Raw genomic sequence first — 27199 nt, 5'->3', positions numbered from 1 at the left:
TCACTGTCTGCAATAACATGGGTAAAACTCCCAGGCATAAAAGAAGGCAGATGATCAAGAAATCTCGTTAACAAGAGATCTCAAAGGAATCAATAAGAGGGGAAGCTGCAGAACTCCACTTAGATTTATGAAAATCATGGATGCAGAGTCAGGATGTTTTATTTTATTTTATTTTATTTTATTTAGTAGAGGCGGGAGGGCGGTTCACCATGTAGGCCAGGCTAGTCTCAAACTCCTCACCTCAAGTGAGCCACCTGCCTCAGCCTCCCAAACTGCTGGGATTGCAGGCGTGAGCCACCTGCCTCAGCCTCCCAAACTGTTGGGATTGCATGTGTGAGCCACCTGCCTCAGCCTCCCAAACTGCTGGGATTGCAGGCGTGAGCCACCTGCCTCAGCCTCCGAAACTGCTGGGATTGCAGGCGTGAGCCACCTGCCTCAGCCTCCCAAACCGTTGGGATTGCAGGCGTGAGCCACTGTGCCTGGCCCATAAATCATTTTTTCAAAATAGTTTTTAAATTTAAAACATACTTTTGCAGATTAAAAAAAGGTTTTGCACAGGTTGCACACAAAGTGCCTGGAGGTGGTGGTGGGAAGATCAGGTCATAGGAGGATGGCTCAGGAGCCCAAGCATTGGCCAGAGTTGATTTGGATTGTGTCAGAAATATCAAGTGATGACGAAAAAGGGAAAAAGGCTGGCAAGGGGTTGGCATCCCAGAGGGAGGGACCGACGGCTCACCCAGCCACCCACAGTGGGATCCTTGCTACAGGTTCCGGGCCACCGCTCCCCCAAGGCCCTCCCTCCCGGTCCCGCCCCTCGCCCCGGCCCCGCCCTTCACGTGCGCCGCCTCGGTCTCCGCCGGCCAATCCAGCCTCCTCGGCGGCTGCGCGCTCCACCCCCGCCCTCCGTGCCCATGCGCACCTTCCCTGCTCCGCCCGCCTCCTTTTGGGGCGGTTGGGCCCAGAGCAAGCGACTCAGCCAATGGGGTGTGGTGGCTGCGTCGCCCAATGGGCGGCGGAAGGAGGCGGAAGCTTGGAGGGGTTAAATGGTGGCGTCCTTCCTCCTGGTCCTCCCGGGAGTGTTGGTGCCGCCGTGGGGGCGGGTGCCCCTGGTACGGCCTGTGCCCGCTGGAATCCCGCTCTCCACCTACGCCTACCGCGCGGAGCGGGAGAAGGAGCGGCCGCCGAGCACGCGGCCCTCTGCGACCTGGGGCCCTGGGTGAAGTGCTTCGCCGCCCTCGCCTCCAGGTAGCCACCGGGGAGTGGGCCGGGAGCGGGGACCGCGCCGCGGGGGGAACGGACGGGGTGGCGGCTGGGTGTTCCTGCCCCAGGGACGGCCTGAGCCCGGGCCTCGAGGTGCAGGTGGCAGGCCCAGAGGCCGCCAGGGACGGATGAGGTCACAGAGTGCAGACGGGAGGCCGGAGCGGCCGGGGTGTGGTCGGGCGGGTGCCGCGCTGGGCTAGAGAGCGAGGGTCTGAGGAGGGTGGGTCCCGGCCAGCCTGACTGGTTTCCTGGTTCTCAGGAGGTGGGCTGGGGTGTGGGACCCTGTCTGCTGCCCCCGCGAGGTCAGCGGCCACCTCTTGTCCCCCCATCCCTGCAGCCGAAGCTTTGGGAACAGCGCTGACTCGGCGGGGGGAGGGTTTGCATTTCCCGGTGTCTTTCTGATGCTAGGACAGGTGTCTCCTTTGTGCTCCAGCGCTACTCAGAATTTGCAGACTTCCTAGGACGGTGACATTTGCGGGCAAACACGAATTGGACCCTACTCTGGAAGAAGATAGCGGCACTTAACATATCTGATTTCTTGGATTTCCCCTCGTGTATCTCGGTGTGCCAGGAGGGGGAGTGGTCTGAGTTTAAGCTTAATTGGAGAAAAGGACAAGTATGTTACCTGCATGGTGGTGTTTCAGGCATTGGGATGACTTTTAAACGCTGTTGCTTATTAGTGTAATAGGAAAACCCCCGACAGGTTAAAAATACACGCTTCGCTAAACTTGAGCAATTGGTTTGTGTTACTGATCATTTTAGTTTTTTTAATATTGTAATTGGTTTGTCTGTTACGTTTTGTTTTAATGCATTAAATTTCCTAGGCAAGTTACTTTGAAAAGGGGAGGAATTTACATTTCAAAGATGGCTACTGTTTTTTCTTTTTTGGGTTAGTTTGGGGGGGATTAAAAACATAACAAAAGTTGAAGGAATGATTTCAGAATTTATAGGTTACGATTTTAATAGAGACTGTCTAATATTGAGATGTTTGTTGTGGTCACATTTGAGCAATTTCTTCCCCTCCTGTTCATTGGTAAATTGGTATGGAGACAGAAATGTACAGCTCACTAGTTTATTTCGACTCACATATTGTTGATTACGTGAACAAGGTAGCATTGGAGTTTGTCCTGTTGTTGGTTACAAACTTCAGGGTGTGGATCTTTCCACTTAGCCTTCTCATGGACCAGATACTCTATCTCATTTGCTCTTAAACCAAAATCCTGTAGCTTTTTACAGGGGAAATAATTATCATGGCCAAATGAAACATTTTGAAAATGCATTTAAAATGCGTTTACAGGGGAAACTACATAGATGTGACAAAAAGCTCACATTTGTTGTTAGTGGTTATTCCGAACCAAGATAATAGGCTGATTAGACTCTCAGATACCCTTTGAGAAACATAGTGTCTTTTATGCAAAATGTTTGTTATTTCCACTTTGGGAAAGGTGTTTTAAACTCATAAGTACCTTCCACCTGAAGTTAGTTGATTGAATAAATAAGGAAAACATGATGCAGCAGCACGTTTCTTGTATTTAAGAAACAAGAGCTAAAAATAACTTTTCATCTGAGGTTAATATGGAATTTAAGCAGAATTATTACCAATTGTAGACTTTTTTTTTTTGAAACAAGTATGTGGGCAACACCCCCCATGGGCACTAAGGAAGGAGAACTGCAGACCCCAGGCACAAGCAGTGCCTGAAGAATATCTTAGTTTATAGTGTTCTTGCTCAGTTGTTTCCTTTATATAATCCTGCATATGTAATCATATATTAGTTCATAGAATTAGTGTTTGAAGTGTAACTTACTGCTTACATATATCTGGCTTATATAATCATGCTTAATACTTGTATCTACTTAGTCCTATATAATCTTTGTATTTAACGGTCTAGGTACTGTAGTCGGAGCTGTACTGACACATTCAGTGCTGATTTATATCATCCTTCTATATAACCATACACTAGTTTGTAGGAGGAGGAATGCCTAGAGCAGTCACAGAACAGAAGCAGTAAGGACAAGAACCAAAGACCCAGGCGGTGGCGTCCCTGCCTGAAATGGCATGGGACTGCTGTATGGCAGGCTTGGAGCAAGAGCCTCTCCACCTGATAAAGGAGTTGTAGCACCTTGCATCCAGTTCCTGTGGAAAGTAGGCCTGAGGCCTGAGATCCTGGAAGTAATCGGGGGAGAACAACCCCCCTGGTGTGACCAGTCACAGCGGCTGTACACCCTGTCAGTCTTTTCTTGCTTCTGTGCTAGCTCGAATCATCCTCCCATAAATATCTTAAGAGAAGAGCACAAGTCTGTCAGCTCCTACTGCATGTAATTTACAATATCCTTCTATTAGAAATCCTTGGAAGTCTCCAGTCCCCAGATAAGCAGTGTTGTGCGTGACACCTGTTGCACACAGCCCACCTCCTTGCCTCGGTGACCTAATGGGGGGTGGACCCCTTTTCTGCACATGACCCTCCACTACTGTGCAGGGTACCCTGCTACGCACAGCCCACCCCTTTGTCCAGGTGACATAATGGGGTGGACCCCTGGCTTGTGACTCACATGATTATGTATGCCCATTACTAAGCCTATAGATGATGACTTCACTCGTGACCCTGCCCCCGCTTATACCTAATAAATACACATGCTCATGGGCATTTGGGGCCATCACTGATCTCCACTCACAAGTGGCAGGAGCCCCCGAGTCCAGATGCTCTTCACCAGTTCTTCAGTGTCCTGTCTCTTTACTTCTCTGATCCTGTACCTCAACACAGCATAAGGGACACCCCACAAACCTGTGGGGCCCCAACAGCCCTACACAAGTAGTCTAAAATAAACGGACCTTTTAACATTGGGGCATGGAAGGAGTGCTTTACTATATGCTTAAGTTCTTAAAATTGACTTTAAAAAAAAAAAAGTTTTGAACCATTTAATAAGCATACGCTCCAAATGTTCTCATAGTGATATGTCCTGCAGGAGCTGCACGTGTGCATCAGAAAACATCAATGAGTACATTAAAAGTATGTGTAGGTACATGTAGGACTCGAGGTAACTGGATCTCTTCACAGTTTCCATTTCAATTTAGTGTGTTGTGACTGAAAGTGCTGTTTCGGTGTGTAGCTGTGGACATAAAACAGTTTAACTTAGACGCTTGTTAAAGGTAAAAATAAGATATGCTCAGAAGAGTAACTAACTTACTTGCTCTCTATACAGTAAAATTATTTTAAGAAACTTGTTCGGTTTGATCAACCTGTTTATAAACTACTTACAAAAATCAAGTAGTTTATGAAATACTCATTTAATAAATGAAATTTACAGGTTAACTTATTTTGGAAATTAGGCTGATCAAAATCACGTATATATACGTATATAATCATATATATATATATATATATATATATACACACACACATATACAGACTAAATTTCTTTTGGAAGTAGGTAGACAAACTTTGAAAGTCTTTATTTTGTCAAGCTGAGAGACTTAAATGAAAGATGATTATTGGACACCTCAAGTTAGTTTCTTTTGAGTAGCGATTGCCAGGTAGCAGTACTACTCAAAGATGTGACCCTTAAGAAAAGAAAGTTTGAGCCCAGCTGGGTGTGGTGGCTCATGCTTGTAATACCAGGACTTTGGGAGACCGAGGCAGCAGATCACCTGAGGTCAGGAGTTCAAGACCAGCTTGACCAACATGGAGAAACCCCATCTCTACTAAAAATACAAAATTAGATGGGTGGGCTTGGTGGTACATGCCTGTAATCCCAGCTACTCGGGAGGCTGAGGCAGGAGAATTGCTGGAACCCAGGAGATGGAGGTTGCAATGAGCCGAGATTACACCATTGCACTCTAGTCTGGACAACAAGAGCGAAATTCTGTCTCAAATAAATAAGAAAGTTTGAAGCCACCTGGCTCACGCCTGTAATCCTAGCATTTTGGGAGGCCGAGGCAGGTTTATCATCTGAGGTCAGGAGTTCAAGACCAGCCTGACCAACATGGAGAAACCCCGTCTCTACTAAAAATACAAAATTAGCTGGGTGTGGTGGTGCATACCTGTAATCTCAGCTACTTCAGAAGCTGAGGCAGGAGAATGACTTCAACCAGGGAGGCGGAGGGTGTGGTGAGTCAAAATCACACCACTGCACTCTAGCCAGGGCAACAACAGCAAAACTTCATCTCAAAAAAGAAAGAAAAAAGGTTTGAGCCCAGAGAAAAGTTAACAGATGTAAAAGGTTCTGAAGAAAGTCGTCTTCCAGGACCCGGCGTCAGCTCATGGTTTTGGATGGCTTACACTCAACTTGATTCTCATTTCACAACCCCAAATGTCCTCCTCCAGACACAATAGGGTGAGGTTAAAGAGACAATCTTGAGGGGCATGTGTTATCCGTGTGTAAAGTCCCCTATTATTTTGGGGTCATAAGTATGTAAAAGGCCAGACTTTTAGATTTCTAAAGAAATATTTCCCCAGAATTAGGAGGCTACAATAGAAATGCTGATTTTTTTTTTTTTTTTTTTTTTGAGATGGAGTCTTCTCGCTCTGTCACCAGTCTGGAGTGCAGTGGGGTAATCTCAGCTCACTGCATGCTCTGCCTCCTGGGTTCAAGTGATTCTCCTGTGCCAGCTTCCTGAGTAGCTGGGATTACAGGTACGTGCCACCACACCCAGCTAATTTTTGTATTTTTAGTAGAGACAGGGTTTCACAATGTTGGCCAGGATGGTCTCAATCTCTTGACCTCCTGAGCCACCATGCCTGGCCTGATTTTTTATTTCTACCAGGTACAGCCAGTAAAAAGAAATATCACACTACTATCTCCCGTCACTCAATTTGAAAGAACAGAATCTCTCACCATAAATTTTATTTTTTATTTTTTTAAGATGGAATCTTGCTCTGTCACCAGGCTGGAGTGTGGTGGCATGATCTTGGCTCACTGCAACCTCTACCTCCATGGTTTGAGTGATTCTCCTGCCTCAGCCTCCTGAGTAGCTGGTACTACAGGCATGCACCACCATGCCCAGCTAATTTTTGTATTTGTAGTTGAGACTGGGTTTCACCATGTTGGCCAGCTGGTCTTGAACTCCTGACCTCAGGTGATCTGCCCACCTCAGCCTCCCAAAGTGCTGAGATTAATGGCATCAGCCACCACACCGAGCCCTAATATGCAGACTATTGTATGTAGGAATTTCCTATATATTAGACGCCCTCTAAGCAGGGTTTCTATGTAAGAATAGTACACATGATCTGCAAAGGCTTGACAAATTTATGCTGCTTAACACTGTAAAGGTAGTCCAGTTGTCCTATGGTACATGCATGGGACACACACCATAGGGAGTTGGTTCCAGGACCCCGATTTCTACCAAAATCCTGGCATACTCAAGTCCCCACTACGAGCCCTGCAGATACTGGGTGTGTGAAAAGTTGTGCCTCCGTGTATGTATGCATGCCTGCATTTGGTTGAAAAAGATCCACGTATAAATGGGCCCATTCAGCTCAAACCCATGTTGTTCAAGGGTCCACTGTATTTGAAAATCAAGTCTACAAAAAAAGTTGCCTTGTTTTACAAAATGTTGGATTGCTACCTCTCCCATATCCTAAAAAAAAAAGTACCATCTATTTACTACCCTATTGAGATAATAAAACTTTTAGAATAGAACCTAGGGCAGGTATGGTGGTTCATATCTGTAATCCCAGCACTTTGGGAGGCTGAGGTGGGCAGATCACCTGAGGCCAGGAGTTTGAGACCAGCCTGGCCAGGATGATGAAACCCTGCCCCTACTAAAAATATAAAAAAATTACCCGGGTGTGGTGGTGTTCACCTGTAATCCCAGCTACTCCTGAGGCTGAGGCAGGAGAATCACTTGAACCCTGGAAGCGGAGGTTGTAGTGAGCCGAGTTCATGCCACTGCACTCCAGCCTGGGCAACAAGTGAAACCCCATCTCAAAACAAACAAACACCCTAGAACTATTTATTGCTCCTTGCTCTGCCTGAGACTCAGAGGTTAAGTGACTTGCCCAAGATAACACAGGTCATGGAAAGTTGAGGCTTGACACCTGGCTTCCAGGGTACTTATTCAGGGTCACCTGTGTACCCCCATTGTACAAATTAAATCTTGTCTCGGTAATGCATTTGCTGCTTCAGATCTGAAAGATAACAAGGCCTGTACAGTGAAAAGTCTACTTATCCCTCCCACAGACAGTTCTCCCTGTCAGTAGCTGCTGTGAAACTTTTCGGAGCCATTTGATGCAGAGACTAACATCCATATGACCACATTTTTCCTCCCCCCTTTTTTTTGTTAACAGGGGTGTGTCATGTGTATGTTCTGATAGGTAGCCTGCTTTGGCTTGGCATTTGATCCATTACTCCCATACTTAAATGTTTGTATTTATATTTAGTGAAATGTTAATAACTGCTGGCACATAAAAGAGAATTTGTTCTAGTAGTTTTGACTAACCCAGATGAATTTCAAGAATAAACTTCTTAACATTGTCATTGTTTCTTGGTATGGAAATTTTAGAAGTGGGTTGAACTGCAAAGAGTCCAAGAGGCATAAAGAGTTATCACAAAGAAGTGAATCTCGACTGTAGTAGAGATGAATGTTAACACTTACAGATGATACTTACTATGTGCCAGGCAGTGGTCTAAGTGCTTTACACGTCTTATTGAAGTCTCACAAGAGTCCCATGAGGCAGGTAGCTTTTATCACCATTTTACAGATGAGTAAACTGAGCCACACAAACTGACACTTGATCCAGGTAGTACAGTGGCAGAGGCCTGATTCTAACCCAGGCAGTCTGGCTCAAGAGTCCAAGCTCCTTACCACTACTCTTTCTTTCTGTCTTCCTGTCTTCCCTTCTTTCTTGTGTTCTTCCTTTCCCCCCCCCCATCCTTCCCTCTCCTTTCCTTTCCTCCCCTCCCCTCCCCTCCTTTCCTCTCCTTTTCCCTGCCTTGCCTTCCTTCCCCCTGCCTTGCCTTCCTTCCCTTCTTTCCCTTCCTTTCCTTTTTTCTTTCTTTCCTTTCTTTATTTTTTGAGGCATTGTCTCACTCTGACTCCCCAGGCTGAGTGCAGTGGTGCAGTCATGGCTCACTGCAGCCTCAACCTCCCATATCAAGTGATCCCCCACCTCAGCTTCCCAAGTAGCTGGGTCTACAGGTGCACACCCACCATGCCTGGCTCATTTTTTCTGTTTTTTTTTTTTTTTCTGTAGTGACAAGGTCTCACTTTGTTTCCTGGGCTGGTCTCAAACTCCTGGCCTGAAGCGATCCTCCCACCTTGGCCTCCCAAAGTGCTGGGATTACAGCTGTAAGCCACCACAACCAGCCTGTTACCACTACTTCAAATTCTACTCAGATCTAATATTGTTAGAGTGATAATCGTATCAACCAGATTTTTTACATTGCCAAAAAAAAAATGCTGCCATTTTTGGTATCCGTAGGACAAAAAGATACAGAGTTTGTATTACAGCTTTTACCTGTTCAGAGCACTCTTCGGAAAGGCAAGGACATTACTGTGAAGGTACTGGTATTCGAGAAGTAAATTCCTGGAGTGTTTTTCTTACAATCCTGATGGTGTGAGGGCTCGGTTTGTCACACCCAGTTAGCTAACAGATAGGCAGTGGGGGTGAGCTATGCGGAAGACTTAGCTGCTTAGCCTAGCGGGGAAGGAGATAGGGGATCTAGGCACCTGGAGGGAGGGAGAGGGAGCAGAGTTTGTTTGAACTGTCCTAGGTTGGGGTAGCTCTTTCTGAGGGAGGCCTTGTCATGTGGACCTGCCGCACACAGAGATGGGAGAATTGGACCTGAGGTGAGCTAGCTAAAGTACCACACAGATCTGGAAGTTTAAGAGGAGTTCATTTCCTCCATCATCAGGAAGAACTTGAAAGGGTAATAAACTGTAGTCACTTGAGAAGAAGAGCAAGTGGTCATATTTGAATGTAACATACTCAGCTGGGTTGGGAAAGAACCGGGATCTAGAGCTTGGCCATAAAAAGTGCAAAACCAGGCATTCTTGTAAACCATGTACTGTTGTAAACACTGACGAGACATGGCACTGAGCCCCGGGCCTTGCTTCTGAAAGCTTGTACAGGCTGAGGATCCCTAACCCGAAAATCCGAACTCTGAAATGCCCGGTGAGCATTTCCTCTGAGTGTCTTATTGGCACTCACAGTTCTGGGGTTTTGGAACATTTTGGATTTCACACTTTCAGATTTGGGATGCTCACCCGTATATAATGCACATATTCCCAAATCTGAAAAATTCCAAATCTAAAGTACTTCTGCTCCAAAGCATTCAGATAAGGAATACTCAACCTGTAATGGATTGTACTAGACATGTATTAGATTACCAGTGTTCAAAATTTGTATCTCAGAATCCTTGTTCTGTGTCAGTGAAACAGGGATTTATATGCCTTTGATTCACATTTTAATGTTTTAAACTTTAAAATGTTATAAATGTTTACATACACTCAAGTGCATATCATGCTAAATTTTAATATATTGGGACAACTGATTTGTACAACCAGGTTATCTCATGAGCGTTATACCGAGTGAAGGCTGGGCATGGTGGCTCATGTCTATAATCCCAGCACTTTCTGAGGCCAAGGCGGGTGGATCACCTGAGGTCGGGAGTTCAAGAGCAGCCTGACCAACATGGCAAAACCGTGTCTCTACAAAAAATACAAAAATTAGCCAGGCATGGTGGTGCATGCCTGTAATCCCAGCTAATTGAGAGGCTGAGGCAGGAGAATTACTGGAACCCGGGGGTGGAGATTGCAGTGAGCTGAGATTGCACCACTGCACACCAGCCTGGCTGACAGAGCAAGTCTCTGTCACAGACACACATAAAAGAGAGAGTTGAAGGTTACATACTGTATGTTTGCATTTATGTAACATTATTAAAACTGCAGGGATGGAGAACAGATTTAGTGGTTGCTAGGAGTTAGGAATGGGAGGTGAGGGGTGGTGTGGTTCAAAGTGGTAGCATGAGGGAGCTGTGTAGGGATGGACAGTTCTCTCTCAGGTGTGTCATAACATTTCATACAGCCACACGCACACACATACTGCACACAAATCCCAGCATTCTCAACTCCCATTTTGCATACAAAACTGGTGAAACCTGAATAAACTTGGGATTGTACAAGGTCAGTTTCCTGATGGTGACAGTTTACTCGAGTCACATAAGTAGCAACGTTGGAGTGATTTGGGTGAGCGTACTTGGGACCTCCCTGTGTACTTGAGGCAGGTGGGTCAGCTGAGTTCAGGAGTCCTTTGTCTGCCTGCACAGGGGCTGCTGGGCTGCCATGGGTTCAGTGAAGCTGCTGTGTCTTTAATTTACTCAGGAAAGTTGGGCCGGCTCATGCAATGGTGGCCGCCCCTCCCCCACCGAGCTGGATCGTTCCAGGTCCTCCCTAGGTGCAAAACTGCTCTGAGAGTATTTTTTCAGTCTGCTGGGCTTTATCGAGGGGAGTGGGGGGGACCCATCCTGCTGTGTGGGCTGTTTCCCTGTTTTTAGTTCCCCTGCCCTCTGGGAAACCAAAAACAGGGAAAGAGCCCGCACAGCAGGATGGGCTGTGTGACCCGTCCAGTCGGCTTTCTGGCTTTTCCTCAGCCAGGCTTCTGCCTGGATCTATGCCGACAGCTCCCGCGCTGGCCGAAGTTGCTGCTCTGCCCTGTTCAGGCAGCTCGCTGAGGCTTTTCAGCCCGGCAGAGATCTCCTGTTCTGTGGGTTGTAGAGGGCTTGGGGGGAGCACTGTTTTCGAACCGCAGTCCCAGAGGGGGAGATCCCCCTGTCCTCCTGTGGTTGCATGCACCTCTTGGGTGGGGCAGTGCCCTGCCTTGCCTCAACTTGCCTGATTTGGTTTATACCCACTGTCCAACCAGACCCACAAAATGAACCTGGTACTTCGTTTGGAATCGTGGAGACTACTCAATTTCTGCATCTGTCTCTCTCGCTGGGAGCTTGACCATCTTGGAATCCTCCTCCCTGTGGCTTCTTATAGAAGTTTGATATCTGATAGGACAAATATGCTTATTTTCCTATTTTTCTTACCTGTTCTGATGAATTTACTGTTTCCAGTAAATTTCAGAATTATTTTGATGGGTTTTAAGACAAATTTGATTCGAATTGTGCTAAATTTATAGATGAACATGGGAAGGAGTCAGTTCTCACTAGCAGGTCTTTCCATCGAGGAGCGTACTGTATGTGTCTGTTCTGGAGGTGCCTCTGATAATGGTTTTCACCAAAACGCTCCTTGTAGCACTGTTTTCTTCTAAACACATGTATTACAGTATTACAAAAATAGAGTAAATTAGTTGAAAGAAACGCCTCACGTCTCTCCCTGTTTTTATTTCTCTTTTCACTTTTAATTTTGGGTGTCTCGAGACTTTATCATGATACGTGGTATATGGATACTCAGGCTCTTGTAACACTTGGCAGTGTGGTATGATCTCTCTTTCTTACTGTCATTACTGTAATGATTAAGGACTAAGCAAGTTGATAACTATACTTAACTCATGTTAGATATGAAGGCTGTTTCCAGTTTCTGAGAGTACACATTAAGGTAGTGCTTTTACTCTTCCCTTATTTGAAAAATGTTTCAGAAGGAGTTGTTTTATTTTTTTGGAAAAAACTCTTTGAGATAATATGTAATTGTTGTGAAAATTTCATATAATATTGTAGCTTATAAAGAAGAAAGTACCTTTGCGAAGGCGAGAGTTTTGTTCTCCAAACTTTGAGTCACTGAAGTGCCTCCTTGTTACTTTTGCCATATATTTCTGTCTTCTGTACTGTTAATTCATAACAGTTTTCTTAAAATTCACTAAAAACTCAAAATCCTTAGTGATAAGAGCTGTGAACTCACACATTGATGTATATTAGATGGATACATAATGTTGATTCATGTACACTGCTGTATATGAAGAAATGTATAACTGATGCATATGAAATAATTTATTAAAAGTATGTATACTTTGCGACACACTGGCACAGTGAGTGGAAGTACAGGTTCTGAAATCAAGGTTTCATGGTTTTAAATCCTGATTCTGCTGTGTCCTCCCTCAGTGATACTAGATAATGAACATAGGCCTCTGCTTCCATTTTATTTGTTAAATGAGGTTAGTATGCCACCGGCCTTGTGAGGTTATTATGAAACTAACCAGCAGGTGCACAATCAGCCAGCACAGCCCTAGTACGTAGGTGCTCCACAAATACTAGCTGTCATTCAGTAGGATAATTTGTAAGTACTGTGTATCTCCTGCAAAGCTAGTTCTCATGCAAGCATCTCATTTTAAAGTGTTTACATAGTATTCCTTGTAAGAATGTACTATGATTTATGAAACTTAGCATTTTATCATTTTTTTGGTCAGGATTGGTTTCTAATGTGTATCACCAGATTTCCATCCCAAAGGAACATATTAATTTGCTGTTCTGTCAGTTTAGACTCTGTGATTTAAACTGTGGTGGGGGGCAATAGTGAGTTTAAAAATAAAACTTGTTTCTGTTTTACTTAACATTATTATTCACCAGTCATTAAGGAAAACATAAATTAATATTTATTCTTGTTGAATCTGTGCAATTTTCTGAGAGGTAGGTAAGCCTCCCACCCCCTCCGTGTGTGTGTGTGTGTGTGTGTGTGTGTGTGTGTGTGTGTGTGTGAGATGCAGTTTATGTGTCTGGTGCTAGAAATTGAGAAATTACGGTAATTTCATAATATTCTGGTTGGGGATCCCTGGAATATCAGAGTCGTCTCCAATCTCTAGCCACTGTTTCAAAGGCTATAGGGTCCCTGGGAGAAAGATTGGTATTAAATATTTGCACTGACAAATGGAAAACAAAAGGACTGTGCATTTTATTCTTAACTAGGTAAAGACTGGAATGAGCCCAGCTGGTTGATGTGGAAATGCTGGGTTTTTGGAATCTAGTTAAACTTAAATTGTTTCAAACTAAAGTAGGCCATGAGATGAACACTTTCCATCTCCGCAGTTGTCAAACACACCTAGATCTTCCCCTCATTTCACTCCTTTTGTCAGTTGCCCTGGTCGTGTAACCAGAGCGAGCCCATTTGCCCTGGCTGACTGCTGATCTGGCCTTGGACACCTTCCCTGGCCTCTTCTGCCAAAGCAATAGGTTCGGCCCTGGCTGTCCCTGACAGTGTGGGGTACAGGAGGGAGTGACAACCTTTTCAGCCACTTCAGTCACATGGAAGGAGAGAAGTAAGCTTGATCTGTGTACTGACCTTTTAACAGTGATTCTGCCCAGTGACACACAGACCCAGTCAGTGTTCTCACATCTGCCTTCCTCCTTCCTGAGAGTCAGGAGAAAGAAGAGCCCAGGCTTGATTTCTCATCTCAAAAGACAGCACATAAAAACTTGCAGCCATTCTCGGCCGGGCGCAGTGGCTCAAGCCTGTAATCCCAGCACTCTGGGAGGCCGAGGTGGGTGGATCACAAGGTCAAGAGATCGAGACCATCCTGGTCAACATGGTGAAACCCCGTCTCTACTAAAAATGCAAAAATTAGCTGGGCACGGTGGCGCGTGCCTGTAATCCCAGCTACTCCGGAGGCTGAGGCGGGAGAATTGCCTGAACCCAGGAGGTGGAGGTTGCGGTGAGCCGAGATCGCACCATTGCACTCCAGCCTGGGTAACAAGAGTGAAACTCCATCTCAAAAAAAAAAACAACTTGCAGCCATTCTCAGAAGCATTGGTTTTCTGTTGCGTTGTTGCTTGTGTCAAGTCAGCCAGAAAGAGGTAGAGTAAAAACTGACTTGCTGAGAGTTACACATAATCCATGTCCCCCCACAGCTGTGCCTCAGCCTCCTGCCAGTGACTTCTTACTCCTGAGATGTTCTTTGCTCTTTCTTAATGGTTCATGACATGTTCTTCATTTTCCTCCTATCACTTTCAGTTTTTTTCTCTGGCTTATTCTCCTGTATTTGGCCATTAAATGTGGATGTTCCACCAATCAGCCCCAGGCCCTTCTGTCATTCTTCTTTCCCTAAACAGTCACAGCCATGTCCATGGCCTCAGTCATGGGCGAATCCAACATTTTCATCTCTACCCCAGCCTCTACTATTGAGAACTCCATCTGCTATTGCCTGATTGCCTACTGGACATCTCTACTTGGAGGTCTCAAAAGTATTCTAAATTCAGCATGTCCAAGATTTATTTCATATTCTTCCTCCGAAAATGCTGTTTGCTAGCTTAATGAACGGCATCACTGCTTGGGCACGGTGGCTCATGCCTGTAATCCCAGTACTTTGGGAGGCTGAGGCGGGTGAATTGCGTGAGGTCAGGAGTTCAAGACTAGCCTGGCCAACATAGTGAAACCATCTCTACTAAAAAAAAAAAAAAAAAAAAATTGGCTGGGTGTGGTGGTGGGTGCCTATAATCCCAGCTACTTGGGAGGCTGAGGCTGGATAATTATTTGAATCCATGAGCAGAGGTTGCAGTGAGCAGAGGTTGTGCCATTGCACTCCAGCCTGGGTGACAGAGCAAGACTCCATCTCCAAACAAAAAGAAAAGAAAGGCATCACCACCCAAGCAATTGTGCAAGTCAGAAACCTGGGACATTTCCGGGATTCTTTCTCTCTCCTCCCTGCCCCCCACCAAATCCAGTCAATCACCAGGTCTCATTGATTGTTTTTAATCTTTTTCTATTGTGAACTATAACATACACACAGTGCTGGGCACAGTGGCTCATGCCTGTGATTCCAGCACTTTGGGAGACCAAGGTGGGCAAATCACGAGGTTGGGAGTTTGAGAACAGCCTGACCAATATGGTGAAACCCCATCTCTACTAAAAATACAAAAATTGGCCAAGCTTGGTAGCACATACCTGTAGTCCCAACTACTCAGGAGGCTGAGGCAGGAGAATCACTGGAATCTTGGAGGCAGAGATTGCAGTGAGCCGTGATCGTGCCACTGCACTCCAGCCTGGGTGACATAGTAAGACTCCGTGCCCCCACCCCACCCCCAAAAATACAGAAAAATCATTGAGCATTTTTTGTTGTAATCAACAAACCCTGTAACCAATATTCAGGTCATTAAATAGACCAATGCCAGTGCTCCTACCAGCCCTAATCAGCTATATGCCTCCTCCTCAAAAATGTTACCTCTCTCCAGACTTCCGTGAAAATCATTTTCTTACTTTTCTAAGATCGCACCCAAACTTGGTAGTTTAGTTTTCCCTGCTCTTTGAACTTTATATAAATGGAACCATTTAGTTTGTTTTCTTTACTTGGCTGTTAGCACTCAGTGTCATTTTGTGAGATTCACCTGTTTTTGATGGAGCTCTAGTTTGTTCATTAGACATTGCTGAATAATAGTCTACTATGAATCGAACATAATTGTTGTATTCACTCCCTCTCTTTTTTTGGAGACTGAGTTTCACTCTTTTCACCCAGGCTGGAGTGCAGTGGCTCGATCTTGGCTCACTGCAACGTCCACCTCCCGGGTTCAAGCAATTCTCCTGCCTCAGCCTCCCGAGTAGCTGGGACTACAGGTGAGCACTACCACACCCCACTAATTACTCTATTTTTAACAGAGATGGGGTTTTACCATGTTGGCCAGGCTGATCTCAAACTCCTGACCTCAGGTGATATACCTGCCTTGGCCTCCCAAAGTGTAGGGATTAGACGTGAGCCACCATGCCCAGCCTTCACTCTCTTTCTGATGGATATTTGTCTCCAGTTTACAGAAATTATGAATACTGCTGCTATGAACATTTTTTTATATCTTCAGTTTTACTCAGTAACACCAGACTGTTTTTCAAAGTGGTTGCACTAGTTTAGATTCCTACCAACAATGTGTGAAAATTCCTGCTTATCCACCTCTCTATCAAGGCTAAGAATTGTCAATCTGTTAAATTTTATTAATCATTCTGGTAGGTACATAATGGGTTTTTGTGTGTAACTGAGGTGTATATCATACACAATAAAATGTGAAAATGTGCAGCCTAAAAGAACATTTTACTTAAAAACATATCTCTGTAACCACTACCCAGATGAAGATATAGAATATTTCCATCACCCCAGAAAGTTCTCTGATGCTCTTTTCCAGAAAGAAGGTGCTATTCTATCCACACTGTTTTGACTTTGGCCTCTATACATGCGTTTTGCTTGTTTTCCAACTTCACACAAATGAGCTCAGAAGGTGTGGACTCTACTGTGTCTGCCTTCTTTTACCAGCATAATGGTTTTTTGCGATTTATCCAAGTTGTTGATTACTCTTTTTTTCTTGCTGAGTTCTGTTGTGTGATTATATTACATTTTGTTTATTCATTTTCATATTGATTCTAGGTTTTGGATATTGTGAATTAAGCTGCTATTAACATCCTTATTCTTACAGTTATTCTCTTGGGTATGTATCTAGGAGTGGATTTCTGGTTTATGGGGTACATGATTGTTTAACGTTATTAGAAATGACAGAACAGTTTCCCTAAGTGGTTGTACTAATTAACACTCCACATTGGTTTAATTTGCATTTCTCTGAGTACTAATGAGGTTGCGCAGCCTTTTATGTTTCTCTGTTGTTACTGTTGTTTGGCCATGTGTATATCTTCTGTTTGAGGAGCTCAGTGAAGTCTTTTGCCTAATTTTTTGTAGGTGTTCCTTATTGGTTTGTATAAGGGATTATATATTGATCCCCTCCTCTCCCTGCCCCGTATCGTTGCAGCGAGGAATTACTAGCTAGTGGCTAGCCTTTTTATTCTCTTAAAGGCATCTTTTCACAACAGAAAACTTTTTCATTTTTGTTTTTAATGATTACGGATACATAATAGCCATACATATTTGTGGGGGGATGCGGTATTTTGATGCAAGCACACAATGCATAACTACCAGGTTAGGGTGGAGTCCCCATCGCCTGAAGCATTTCTCGTTTCTTCATGTTGGGAATATTCCAGTCCTAGTCTATTAGGTATTTTGAAATATAAATTACTGTTAACCGCGTTGCCCTCTTGTGCTATTGAACACTAGACTTCCTCGTTCTTTTTAACTGTATTTTTGTTCCCATTCACCCATCCCTTCTTATTTCCCACTTCCCGTCCTGTCCTCTGTCTACATGGGTTCAGTTTTTTTCTTTAGCTCCCACATATGGGTGAGAACGTGCAGTGTTCGTCTTTCTGTGCCTGGTTATTTCACTTACCATGACGTCCTTCAGGTTTGTCCATGTTGTTGCAAATGGCAGGACTGCATTCATTTTGATGGCTGAATAGTACTGCATTGTTTACAAGTACTAGGTTTGCTTTATCCATTCATCTCGTGATGGAAACTTAGATTGATTCTGTGCTTCGGTCATTGTGGACAGTGCTGCAGTCAGCATGGGAGTGCAGGAATCTCTTCAGTGTACTCATTTCCTTTCTTTTGGGTGTATACCCAGCCGTGGGATTGCTGGATCACACAGTAGTTCTATTTTTAGTTTTTTTGAGAACACTAAAAATTGTACTACTTTACATTCCTAACAACAGTGTACAAGGGTTCCCCTTTTTCCACATCCTCGCCATCATCCATCATTGCCTGTCCTTTTGATAAAAGGCATTTAAGTTTGAGTGAGATGGTACCTCATTGTAGTTGTGATTTGTCTTTCTCTGATTAAAGAAATTTTTCGTTTTAATGTCGTTGAACATTTCTGACTTTCCCTTTGTAATCAGGGCTTTTTATCCCTGTGTGAAGATAATGTACATTATTTTCTGTTATTGTTTCCTTTCACATTTAAATCAACAATCTCTGGAATTTTTGAGTGTGTGGTGTGAGATGGGGTCAGTTTGCTTTGCTAGGTGACATGATGATGATGATGATGATGTCATTTAGTTCCATTTATTGAAAAGGCCATCCCCTCCTGCTCTGTAGAGGTTCCTTGGTCACAAATCAGGTGATTGTGTATACAAGGATTTGCCTGCCTCTTCTATTCCTGAGACATTTTCAGAGTGGATGTTGGCCAGGTCAGAACTATTTTCAGAGTAACACTTGGTGATTTTTTGCCTCAGACTCATTCTCTCACAAGTGTACCATAGGGTTTCCCAGAGGCCACATGAAATGCTGTGTTGCAACAGATTGAATGCAGACACAGATGAGAGAACCAAGCTGTCTCCCAAATAAAGATTTCCAAAAATGTCAAACAGTGCAACTCTTCTCACTCATTTTTTTATGTTTTGAAAACCAGTTAATTTTTATTAAAGTGCTACTTCTGTTAGCATATAATAGATTTCTTGTTATTTTTAAATGAATGAATGGACATTAAAAAATTTACTGTTTTGGCTGGGTGTGGTGGTTCATGCCTGTAATCCCAGCACTTTGAAAAGTTGAGGTGGGCAGATCATCTGAGGTCAGGAGTTTGAGACCAACTGGGCAACATGGTGAAAACCTGTCTCTACTAAAATTACAAAATGAGTGGGATGTGGCGGCGCATGCCTGTAGTCCCAGCCACTTGGGAGGCTGAGGCAGGAGAATTGCTTGAACCTGGGAAGCAGAGGCTGCAGTGAGCCAAGATCATGCCACTGCACTTCAGCCTGGGTGACAAAGGGAAACACCTTCTCAATAAATAAATCAATTAATTGATTTTCTGTTTTAATTTCTAATGTGATAAATGTAATGGCTATAACCCATGTTAACTGAAGCATTTTAGAATCTCAGTAGTTTGCAGGAATGTCAAACCAAAAAGTTTGAGAATCACTCATCTAGTTTCCTGTCTTGATATTCAGTGGATAATAAATCTTGGTTATGTGTGGCCCTGGGCCCTGTGCATTTTTCCACATACATTTTAGAATCAGCTGTGATGTTCCACAAGAATATCTGTTAGGATTTTGATTGGAGTTGTGTTGAATAGGTTTGGAATAATTGAAAATTTTTTGTTCTGTTTTGTTTTTAGTTACACCTGCTGTGATGGGAATTTGAAATCTTTATACCATTCAATCTTCTGATTCATCAACATTATTTCTCCATGTGTTTTGGTCTTTAATTTTTTTCCTCAATATTGTTATATAATTTTCTGTATAAAGGTTTTGCACATTGTCCAAACAGAATTTTTTAAGGAAAAAATTCTACTTAGAAATAAACTAGGCAGGCACAGTGGCTCATGCCTGTAATCCCAGCACTTTGGAAGGGAGGCCAAGGCAGGAGGATCCCTTGAGCCCAGGAGTTTGAGACCAGCTTGGGCAATACAGTGAGACCCTATCTCTACAAAGAAAAAGTAAGATAAACTTAATAATTAACAAGAATTAACAAGAAAATGAAAGATACTTCTGAAAAATATTATAGAACTTTACTGAAGCTTGCAAAAGAATTGAATAAATGCTAAAACATACTTTGTTCTTGAATAAGATAGCTCTCACATTGATAACATGTCACTGTCCCCTCTAAGTTGCCATAGTTTATACTGTTAAAATGACGCTTTTAAAATATATATCTGTTATGATTTCTAAGGTTAAGGTATGCCTTAAAACCGAAGACATCTTCCAGGTACTTCCGGCCATGTGGTAATCATGAAGTTAGGTTAGGAGCATCTTAACCAATTTATTTTACATAAACTTTCCTTTGATTATAAGCACAAGTCAGGAGTGATATGAAAACAAAAGCGTTTAAGTCTAAAGAAGCACGTTCAATTGGCATAAAATAACTGCATCTTACATTGGAAATGACTTAAATTTAGTGAAATAGGCCAGGCACAGTGGCTCACTCCTATAACCCAGCACTTTGGGATGATAAATGTGTCCGCACGTGCGCGCGTGTGTGTGTAGATATATACAGATATCTACACACACAGGCATATAATTTGTGAATTTAAAGTAATCCCAATTAATATTTGAATAGGCTTTTCAAAACTTGATTCTTAGATTTATATGAAAAAAATTTTTTTCACAAAAATTCTCTCTGTTCATGAAGGGGTACTGGTGCTGTCAGATGTTAAAGTGTATGTTGGAGCCAAGCCAATCTGAGCACCAGGTCGCTGGCGCAGAGTTGAGAGCGCTAATGTAGCCTCATTTATAGGAATGTTTTGTGTGGTCAACACTGGTATATGATGAAAATAGTGAATTATTTAGTAAATAGTATTGGATGAACTGAGTAGTAGCCATTTGGGAAAAAAGAGAACTTGCTTGCTGTCTCACTTTTTCTTTTTCTTTTCTTTCCTTTTTTTTTTTTTTTTTTTAATATATGGAGTCTCCTTCTTGCTTCAGGCTAGAGTACAGTGGGGTGATCTTGGCGCATTGCAACTGCCATCTCCCAGGTTCAAGTGATTCTCCTGCCTTCACCTCCCAAGTAGCTGGTTTTACAGGCATCTGCCACCACATCTGGCTAATTTTTGTGTTTTTTTTTAGTAGAGACGGGGGTTCACAATGTCAGCCAGGCTGGTTTTGAACTTGTGACCTCAAGTGATCCATCCACCTTGGCCTCCCAAAATGCTAGGATTACAGGCATGAGCCATGAAGATCGCACCACTGCACTGCACTCTGGCCTGGGTGACAGAGCGAGACTTCTCATCTCAAAAAAAAAAAAAAAGAGAGAAAGAAAACAAAAAAATAAAACAGACAACCTAGACATGGCAGAAACTCTAGTATAAACAAAATTGGGACTCCAGTGATAAGCTGGGAGAAAGTAGTTGCCATGCGCATGTTCAAAGGGCTAATTTCATTTACAAAGCCGGATCGCCTGCTGATAGAAAAGGCCGACAGCCCAGCAGACAAGTGGGCACATCAGAGACAGTTCAGAGGACAGACACGTGGCTTCCATACATAAATGTATGAAATGGTCCTCAGTGTCAGTCGTTATAAGAGAAAAGCAAATTGAGACCATACTGAAGGCATTTAAAAAATATCCAATTAGCCAAGATTAAGAAGTTTGATTAGCTGTTGGCTAAGGTGTAGGAAAATAGATTTCTGTATATTAATTGTAAGATTCTAAACTCTATGGAGAGTAATTGAATAATTATTAAAATTTAAGAACACACATACCTCGTGTAGTATAGATAAGTTTAGATAAATTGTGATGTATTACATAATGGGATACTATACAGCAATAGGAATGAATGAATTACAACATGAATGACTCACAAATATAATGCTAGGTGAAAGAGCCAAACACAGAAATATACGTTCAAAAAGAGACAAAACTGTTGTGTTAGAAGTCAGGCTAGGATTACTCCTGGGAAGCTCACTGTATGGAGACATGAGGGGCTTTTGGAGGCTTATAATCTTTTTTTTTTTTGTCTGTGTTAGATGGGATTATATTGGGAAAATTTATTGAGCTATGAACTTAAGAATTACGTACTGTTCTGAATGTATGCTATACTTCAGTACGCATTGTTGTGTAAATAAAAACAGCATGCATACACGCAGTCACACAAAGAATGCACATAACTTTTGTTTCAGCAGTTTTATCCTTGGCATATAACATATACTTACACACTTGCATATGTGAGGGTGAAAAGTAGCACGAAGGTATTCGTTGCTGTGTTTGTAAGCATAAAAGTTTGTACAAAACCTAATTACTCATAAGTAGGGAGCTGGTAAAATAATTAAGTCATATAGTGGATTAGTAGCAGCTCTTAAACGGAGTAAGGCAGCTCGATATGAAGTAATTTAGTAAAGTCTCTAAGGTGTAGTAAATGGAAAGGCCAAAGTGCACGACCAGTATGTGTAGTGTGCTGCTGTTTGTGTGTGGGTGTGTTTTATCTCAAAAGGCGTACATTTGCAAGCACATATAGATAGAATATATTTGGAAAGATGAGACTATATCCTAACACTGGCTGTCTCCGAGGAGTGGAACTGAGTGGCCAGAAGGCACAATTGGGTGATACTTTCTGTACTAATTTGTGACTTAAATTTTAATTTTGAATTGTGATAAAATGCATATACTAAAACTTACTACCTTAAACATTTGTGAGGGTACAGCTCAGCAGTGTTAAGTACCTTCATATCGTACCACCAGTCTCCAAAACTTCTTCATAGCCCTTAAACAAGTACTTAATCCGTCCTCCTGCCCTCGGCACTCACCATTCTACTTTCTGAGTCTATAAATTGGACTGCTCTAGACAGCTCATGCCAGTGGAATCATATAGTATTTGTCTGTCTGTAACTGGCTTGTTTCACTTAGCACAGTGTTCTCAAGGTCCATACTATTTTGTGACTTTTGAATTCTGTTCATTGTTCATTTATTACCCATTTTCAAAAGAGCGTTAAAGTAAAAAGACATGGCATTATTCAGAGCTCGTTGATGACATAGTTAAAAGTTGATGGCTGGTGTGTCTTTTTCATTTGAACCAATATTAAATGCCAGTTTGGCCAGCGAAACAACTTTATGCCAAAGCACCATTTGAAGCTGTGTTTATGACATGTTTCTCCGTTTGTCATCTGTGGGTACCCCCAAAACACAGGCTCAAGTCCCCGGCCTCTTGATTCTGCTCAACAGTTTCCCACCTTGGCTTACTGTCCAACTTTGGCCTGCTCTTCCCAGTCTACCTCTTTTCCCCAGCAACAAGCTGCTTCTTTCTATGCCAAGGTCATGGCTTCCTCCTTGCAGATTTTCCTCACATCTCTGATGTGGAAAAAGGGGGGGTTTCATTCTGCTTTTTAGTGCTCCTTTGAGATCATTATTCTGGAGCCCTCTGTAATAATATTGTTTCTCATGGATTGAAACTTACTGTTTCCAGTAGGATTTTTGACTAGATGTGGGAAAAGAAAAACAAGTTGAAATCACTCTGAAGCTTATGGGAGGATTGGGTATCGTTAACTGGCACAGAGGGAGAAAGACGGGCTCTAGGTGGAAGATATGTGACTTGCTTTTGAAAATAGTGGTGTGAGTTTCAGACGTGTAAAAACAGCTAAGGTTATGAGCTGGAAATGGGGACTTTAAAAATAGGTGTGTGCGTGTGTGCACGTGTGTGTATTGAAAATACAGGAAAATAAAATGTTACCCATAAAATAGGTCATGATTCTTCATACTTTAAGTGAATTAGCTTCTATTTTTTTTCCTCTGGTTGTATATGTATGAAAGTATTTATATAGCCAGCGTGGTGGCTCACGCCTGTAATCCTAGCACTTTGGGATGCTGAGGCCGGAGGATCACTTAAGGCCAGGAGTTTGAGACCGGCCTGGCCAATGGTGATACACCATTTCTACTAAAAATACAAAAATTAGAGCCAGGCATGGTGGCATGTTCCTGTAGTTCCAGCTACTCGGGATGCTGAGGCATGAGAATTGCTTGAACCCTAGAGGCAGAATTTGCCGTGAGCCAAGATTGAACTGCCTAGGTGACAGAAGATTCTTCTAAAAACACACACACACACACACATATATACACATACAGACACACACTTTAAAATGTAGAAATTATATTTTGTTTCCCACTCTGTGAATGAAGAAGTCCCAGGCCAGTTGCATAGTACTGCTGTTAAGAGAGAGCCCCGAAAGAGGCCATGAACGAATTCGTGGGACTTGTTAACATTTTACAGGGTGAGATCCTACACAGTTGTAGAAGAAAATGTGGCAATATGGGAATTTGGAAACTTGCCTAGAGTTTAGTGTCAAGCTAAGAAGAGCAGAGCACATTCCAAGATAAAAGGAGGAAAAACATTGTTTGGTGTTATAAAGAGGTAGAGCTTGATGAAGACTAAGCCTTTAGGTGCGCAATTGAGGGCATAGTGGCATGCATATTCTTGTAATCCCAGCACTTTGGGAGGCCTAGGTGGGAGGATGCCTGGAGCCCAGGAGTTTGAGGCTGCAGTGAGTTATGAGCCACTGCACTCCAGCTTGGTCAAGAGTGAGACCCTGTCTCAAAACAGCAACAACAAGATACAAAATTGAGAAACTATTACTTGAATATATATTTCTGTCCAGCAGTAATGGAATAACAAAGACTGGATTTACCTTGCTATTTTAAGCAACTAGAAAACTCGACAATATATGAAATAGCAATTTATAGGCACCGGGTGACAGGCAACACAAAACTGTGGTCACTGAAAGGTGGGAAACAAACCTGCTGAGTTGTCTGGTTGCTCCAGTTTATTATCTGGAGGTAGTTTTCAGGGTGCAGAGCAGGGATGGGGAACCCAAATAGAGCCTGGTGTCTTATACTGAAGTGAGAGGACAAGATGGGGATTGGTGGGGAGGGAAGATTATCATAATTCGTGAGACAGAGTACCAGAGAGGTGGGAGTTGTACAAAGAACTCGAGGCAGGTGAAGGAGCCTCCTGAAGTCAGGTTGAGTCCTGACCTACACATGCATGAGAGGAGAGCACATGAGGCCGGAGAAAGAACCCCACTGGAAAGGAGCAGGCCAAACGATTCCTGGAACTCACACAGAGCCGGGAATAATCTGTGTTGCCATTAGCCAGAGTATATACAAGGGCATCAGAAGGGCATGGCTTTCTGTAATGAGGCTAAGTTAGCCCTAAGTGAAAGGGTACTCTGGACCTACACTAACAATGAAAAAGCAAGGCTTGGAAGATCCAACCGATGTAAGGGATCTTACCTGTGTGTTAGAGCAAAGTCCCCTGCTATTTAAAGGAATATACAAAATCCACAACACAGAACTCACACTGTTAGGCATTCAATAAAATGACCAGGCATGCAAAAAACCAGGAAAATGTGACATAATCAGGAGAACAATCAACAGAACTAGATTTAGAAATGGCAGAGATGATGAGATTAACAAAGACATGGAAACAGCAATGATAAATATGCTCTCAGTTCAGAAAAGTGGAGGAGACGGTTAACACAATGGGAAGAGAACTGGAAGGGATATTTCTAAAAGACCCAAACAGAACATCTAGAGTTAGAAATAAATGTTAAAGCACAATGATGGCATTAACAGTAGTTGAGGCAGCGCACATCAGTGAACTTCAAAGAGAGCAGCAGAATCTGTCCACAATGAGAACAGAAAGAAAAATGGAAAAAATTGATAGAGCATCAATGACTATAACAAGGACAGTTGTTAGAGACAGAAACAGTCTGACATATGTAATCAAAGCCCCAGAAAAGAGAGAAAGGGGAGAACAGAAAAAAGATTCTAAAAAATAATGACCAGAAAATTTCCAAATTTGATGAAAACTATAAGCCCACATATTTAAGAATCCCAATGAGAGTAACTATAAAGGTAACCACACCAAGGCACATCATCATCACATTGCTGACAACCAATAATAAAGAGAAAATCCTGAAAGCAGGCAGAGAAAAAGTACACATCACTTACAGAGTAACAGAGGTAAGAATAACAGCAAACTTCTCATCACAAATTTACCACATCAACAGACAATGGAGAGACCTCTTGAATTTTCTTTTTTTTCCCCCCTGAGACGGAGTCTCACTTTTGCACAGACTGGAGTACAGTGGCATGATCTCAGCTCACTGCAGTCTTTGCCTCCTAGGTTCAAGTGATTCCCCTGCCTCAGCCTGCTGAGTAGGTGAGATTACCGGTGCATGCCACCACACCTGGCTCATATTTTTGTATTTTTAGTAGAGAGAAGGTTTCGCTATGTTGGCCAGGCTGCTCTCAAACTCCTGACCTCATGATCTGCCTGCCTTGACCTCCTGAACTGCTGGAGTTACAGCTGTGAGCCACTGCACCTGGCCTGGAGACACATCTTTAAAGTACTTTTTTTAAAAGCCTACTGGGGTTGGGTGCAGTGGCCAACACCTGCAATCCCAGTAGTCTGGGAGGCTGAGACAGGAGGATTGCTTGAGTCCAGGAGTTCAAGACCAGCCTGGGTGACATGGCAAAACCCCATCTCTACGAAGAATACACACACTAGCCATGGTGGCACATGCCTATGGTCCCAGCTCCTTGGGAGACTGAGGTGAGAGGATTGCTTTAGTCCAGGAAGCAGAGGATGCAATGAGCTGTAATTGAGCCACACTGCACTTTAGCCTGGGTGACAGAGCAAGACCCTGTCTCAAAAAAAAAAAAAAAAAAAAAGGCCTACTGGAACTTGTTGCCAGCAGACCTCCACAAGAAATGCTGAAGTTGTTCAGGCAGGAGGCAAATGATTTAAAATGGAAACTTAGATCTTCACAAAAAATTGAGAAGTGCTAGAAATGGTAAAAGTGGAGCAAAAATAAGACACTTTTTTTTAATCTCCTTAAAACAGTTGTATTGAAGGTGAGTGCTAACAGGTATGAGATTTCCCTTTTTGCACGATGGACATGTTCTGCAGTTAGAGGCGATGGCTGCACAGCATTGGAAGTAAAGAAACGGTAGCTGCAAAAATGATCATGCATTTTAAGTTTTACAACACATGGGAGTAAGAAGTATGACAGTAGCACAAAGAATGGAGGGGGTGGGAGGGTGTAAGGAACCTTAGTAAGGACTGATCGGTTGATTGATTGGTTTATGAGACAGTCTCGCTTTGTTTCCCAGGCTGGAATGTGGTGGCACAATCCCTGCTCACGGCAACCTCTGCTTCCTGGGTTCAACAATTCTGCCTCAGCCTCCCCAAGTAGCTAGGATTTCAGGTATGCACCACACCCAGCTAGTTGTTGTGTTTTTAGTAGAGATGAAGTTTCACCCTGAGGCTGGTCTCAAATTCCTGACCCCAAGCGATCAGCCTTCCACAGCCTCGCAAAGTGCTGGGATTGCAGGCCTGAGTTACCATGTCTAGCAGAAGCATTAGTAAGGTTCTTAAGCTGTACACGAAGGGGAATTGTCAGATTTACATCTAGAAAATTAAAAGTTTACGTTCCCACTGCAAATGTGTGGGAGTGCCAGTTTAACCATATCCTTGTCACATGTGATATTCATTTAAAAACATGGCCACCCAGATTTTTTAAAAACTTGATACCCCAGATAGCCAATCCTTACCATGCTTGAAGGATATTACTTTGTTTCTGAAATCTTTGAAATTCTATCAGAATCTCTTTGCCTGAAATTTGGCTAAAACATAGAATGTATATATTCATTGTTCCTTCCTTCTCTTGCCCTCTCTTCATAAGCATAGTTTGCTTCAGTCACTGCTTCAGCTTCATTTGTTGTAG

General features: G+C 43.1%; 1 protein-coding gene across 50 annotated transcripts in view; it reads left to right on the top strand.

The window, feature by feature from the left end:
- Positions 1-935: 935 nt before the first annotated feature.
- LOC100398008 (uncharacterized) overlaps positions 936-27199 on the top strand; it is a 115299-nt gene continuing 89035 nt past the window's right edge. For 23 of the 50 annotated variants that reach the window (XM_078347060.1, XM_078347059.1, XM_078347062.1 and 20 more), the window contains exon 1: positions 1073-1245. Coding sequence is in view for 9 of the 50 variants with exons in the window: in XM_078347071.1 (XP_078203197.1) it covers positions 980-1245; positions 26586-26680 (361 nt within the window). In the remaining 41 variants the exon portion in view is untranslated. Of the gene's footprint in view, positions 1246-1693; positions 1877-5767; positions 5892-15641; positions 15740-26585; positions 26681-27199 lie in introns of all 50 variants that reach the window. The other 27 variants (XM_078347069.1, XM_078347068.1, XM_078347065.1 and 24 more) reach the window with 7 other exon arrangements.

This window comes from Callithrix jacchus, chromosome 13, assembly GCF_049354715.1.
Source record: "Callithrix jacchus isolate 240 chromosome 13, calJac240_pri, whole genome shotgun sequence".
Lineage (NCBI taxonomy): Eukaryota > Metazoa > Chordata > Mammalia > Primates > Cebidae > Callithrix > Callithrix jacchus.
This window is presented reverse-complemented; position numbering and strand designations above follow the sequence as displayed.